Raw genomic sequence first — 3,887 nt, 5'->3', positions numbered from 1 at the left:
ACGGCGTAGGCTGCAGCCCCTGTGGCAGTGGGTTGCCATGGGCTACCGTGTGTAGCCAGCAGCCAGCGTGAGCGGCCAGCAGCCGCTGTGAGCAGCCGTCCAGAAGCCGGCGACTGATCTGCCTCTCCCGGGAAGAGCGCAATGATGGTGCCAACTTGGGCCAGTGAGGCGACGTCCTCCACAACTAGACTGAAGAAAAAAAGGACAGCAACTTAACTGTTCCTTTCTCCCAATTCCCCAATAAAAATCTTTTTTTAAAAAAGCAACAGCACAATTGGAAGAAAAAAAAATAGTGGTTACCAAGTTTCTTTATTTAAGAGTTGACTTCTTTCTCATTTTCTCCCCTTCCCCATTTCCTGGTCCCCCTTCTAAAGCTTATACTAACATGGCTAAACTCAACCCCTAAAAGAAGTGCATTTCTTATTCTGGAAACACCACCAACAGTATATGTGGTATAATCTCAAGGTGATATTTGTATAAAAAAATTTGTAAAGACATTGGAAAATGTTTGTGTACTAATACCAAATCAATACTTAAAAGATCTCACACATTAGGGAAACCAGGTTAATAATGGGGAGCATGTGCAAGGAGTCAGGGAGACAAGCCAGAGGGGAAAATTGGGTAGTATTTTCTGCCACTACTAAAAAATAATGAAAAAAGAAATGAAAAGAAAAAGAGAGGGAGGGAACAAAGGAGAAAACAAGTGAAAAGATGAGAAAAGAAGAGACAAGACAGGATTCATTGTCAATGCAAAGGGTAAAGCTATACAGACTGTCCTTTTGAGACTTCTTTTCCCTTTAAAAATCTCCTCAGTATTCATTTTAATCTTTTTGTATGGGGAGGTTGGAGGGGGATTGCAGAGAAAGGAGCAGAACATACAATGATTTTGCCCTGGGCAACAGCACTGCACCAGGCAAATATCTCGGAGGAAAGCAGGACATAACATTAATTACGTAAAAAAAATAAAACCTGAATGAAAAAGAGTTTCTCTCTGTGGCTATTTAGAGTGAGAGAGAGGGAGGGAGGGAGAGAGGGAAGAAGGTGGGGAGGGAGGGAGGAAGGGGGGGGAGAGAGCGAGACAGAGAAAGAGAGAGGGAGGGGGGAAGGGAGGAGGGGGGAAGGGAAGGGAAGGAGAGTGAGAGAGAGAGAAGCACAAGAGCAAGCAAAGGACATAGAAGAATATACATAAACTAGTTAATAACAATTTTCCAGTTAGTTTTGAGTGATCTATATATGTTTTTTCTTTCTTAGATTTTTTTTTGTGATAATAAAAATTCATTAGGAAGAAATTCATAGGGAAAACCAATTACAAATAAACAGGTTTAATTACAAAAATTTCTATGCTAAACAGCAAAGTTGTATATGAAGACACTAGGAAGAACAGAGTTCTCTGAAAAAAAGTGAGATGACATTTTAAATGCTTTGAAATAGCATAGTATAGTTGCAATATTAAGATAGGTAAAACAGTAAGTTCAAACAGCTACTATATTTATAGGGTTTTTTTGCAATAGCATATATATACTCATTTAGAAAAGGTTAACTAGTGAAAATATTAAGTAATGTTTAAGAGTAACACCTGTACATAAATAAAACACATATTTGATGGCAATTATTCTTCTCAACTAATGTTTAACTTGAAACCTTGCTGAATTACGCAAATCTTGACAAGCGGGATTAGGATGCTATTTTAAGTTCTATGCTAAGCCAGCTCTTTAAAGGAGTTATAATAACATTTAAGAGTAAGGAAACATAGTCCAAATGGTTAATGTGCTAAAGCACTAAAGCAAGTGCATCAAGTTGCTGACATAGGTAATAACATTGATCAATTCTACATTCAGGAAAAACAAGATGTCAAGATAAATGAACTGATAAATTATTCAGGAGAAATTATTTATATATGAAGCAGCAGCTAGAAAAGATGATCCATGCTATTATACAACGGAACAAAGATATAAGAAATTGATACATTAAGGATTCTCTTCACTACAGAGGTCAGAGAAATTGAAAAAAAAAATGTTCTGGACTATAGTATGACAGGAAAATGCTCTAAGGGACGAAAGCCTGAGAAAACACAAAGACAAATTTTCACAGCAAAGCTAATTTAGAGGTGACTGTAATCTGAGGTATATTTTGAGACAGTGAGAAAGCAAATGTATTAAAGAGATGGCTTTGAACAACTAGCAAAAATGTACATAAAAGCTAAAGAAAACTGTAGTTACGGCAAGGAACATAATCACACTATTCTGAAACACTGGCAAAGACTGAATCGCCACCATGCATTCTCTTCTTCCTACTTAGTAACAGAAACCAATATTATTTGGGCAGCAATGCATCCAGCTAAAACAAAACAAAACAACATGCCCGGCATCCCTTGCAGCTAACTATGGTAACTAAGTCTGGACTAAATTCTGGGAAACAAAACATAAACATAAGATAGGACTTCTGAAGGCAGACAGGGCAACTCCTCCATCCTTCCTTTCCTTTTCTCTGTTTATTAGAATGTAGCATAAAGAACAATGAGTGATCTTGAAAATATAAGTCATATATAAAGCATAATGGAGGAGAAATATAGGAGCCTGGTGCTGCCAAACAAATTTTGACAGTCTGTCTAGATTCTTTCATGGGAAAAAAAAAATTTCATTCTCATTGAAGCCTTTATTTTTTCCTCCTGATAGATTTGACCAAACCTAATTCAAGCTAAGAGATGCACTGACTTATAAAAAGATTCATTTGAGTTTTATATTAAAGTCCAACCAATCAATGGAATAAAGATCCATGTGAAACTAAAACTAAAGAAGTGATCATGCATTGTAGTTTGGGTAAATAAGCAAAAGAAATACAACAAAAATATGATATAGCCTAGCTAAGAGGTTCTTAAACGAACAGATGAACTTAAAAAGTTCTTAGAATCCCTACAATCAAAAGAACACTTTTTATTTAAAGTATGCCCTCACAAGGGGGATCACTTCATAAGTTATATAAATCTCTAACCACTATGCTATACACCCATAACTAATATAATGTTGAATGTCAACTGTAATTGAAAAAAATAATAAAGTTTGCCCTGAAGAATATCTTTAATCAAATTCTCAATGGTATCCATGATCCTTCTACAGTCTTCAAGTTTTTTCTTACTCTTCCTGTTACATTTCAAATACTTTTCTCATGTCATATCTTTCAAACAGCTAGCTAATAATGAATCTGCTATAATATAAAATATACTTTTACTTTCAAGATATGAATAAAACTTCCCTTTGCTAATTTTGTCTCCAGATGAGTGTCATTTATCTTCTACTCATTGTTTCTTACCTCCTCGTGGTAGTTCTGTATGAAGATAAGCCAGTCCTCTAGTCACAGAATGAGCCAGACGGCAAGAGCTTACCCAGTCACTTGTATGGAGACTCAAATACTTGCATAGAGATCCCTACATAGAGGAAATAATATCAAAGAAAAGAAAAAACAGGGTGGAATTAATTTACTTGAACATGAGAAGGTAAGTGAGCAGCCTTATAAAGGATTTGTATAGGTTAGCATTCCACAGAGATCTAATGAATTATGACATTTCAGAATCTTGAAAGAGTTGCTGAGACATTGCTGTGGGTAGAGAGATGGAAAAAAGAATTTAAACATTATCAATTTATATTTTTCCAATATTAAAAATTATGAATGGTTATTTCATTTAAAATACTTCCTTAATCAGTATGGAGGCACCTCAAAAATCTGAAAATGGAACAACTACCTTACGACCCAGCAATCCCACTCTTAGGTATTTATCCAAAAAATCCCAAGACATTAATCCAAAAAAATATATGTACCCCTATGTTCATTGCGGCGTTATTCACAATAGCTAAGACTTGGAAACAACCAAAATGCCCATCGGTAGATGA

General features: G+C 35.8%; 1 protein-coding gene across 1 annotated transcript in view; it reads right to left on the bottom strand.

Annotated features, from left to right (window-relative positions):
* BMPR2 (bone morphogenetic protein receptor type 2) overlaps positions 1-3,887 on the bottom strand; it is a 149,575-nt gene that overhangs the window by 25,007 nt on the left and 120,681 nt on the right. Inside the window, exon 8 of the mRNA XM_019635710.1 lies at positions 3,310-3,424. Coding sequence (XP_019491255.1) covers positions 3,310-3,424 — 115 coding nt within the window. The remainder of the gene's footprint in view (positions 1-3,309; positions 3,425-3,887) is intronic.

The sequence above is a fragment of the Hipposideros armiger genome, unplaced genomic scaffold (assembly GCF_001890085.2).
Source record: "Hipposideros armiger isolate ML-2016 unplaced genomic scaffold, ASM189008v1 scaffold_23, whole genome shotgun sequence".
Taxonomy (NCBI): Eukaryota; Metazoa; Chordata; class Mammalia; order Chiroptera; family Hipposideridae; genus Hipposideros; species Hipposideros armiger.
This window is presented reverse-complemented; position numbering and strand designations above follow the sequence as displayed.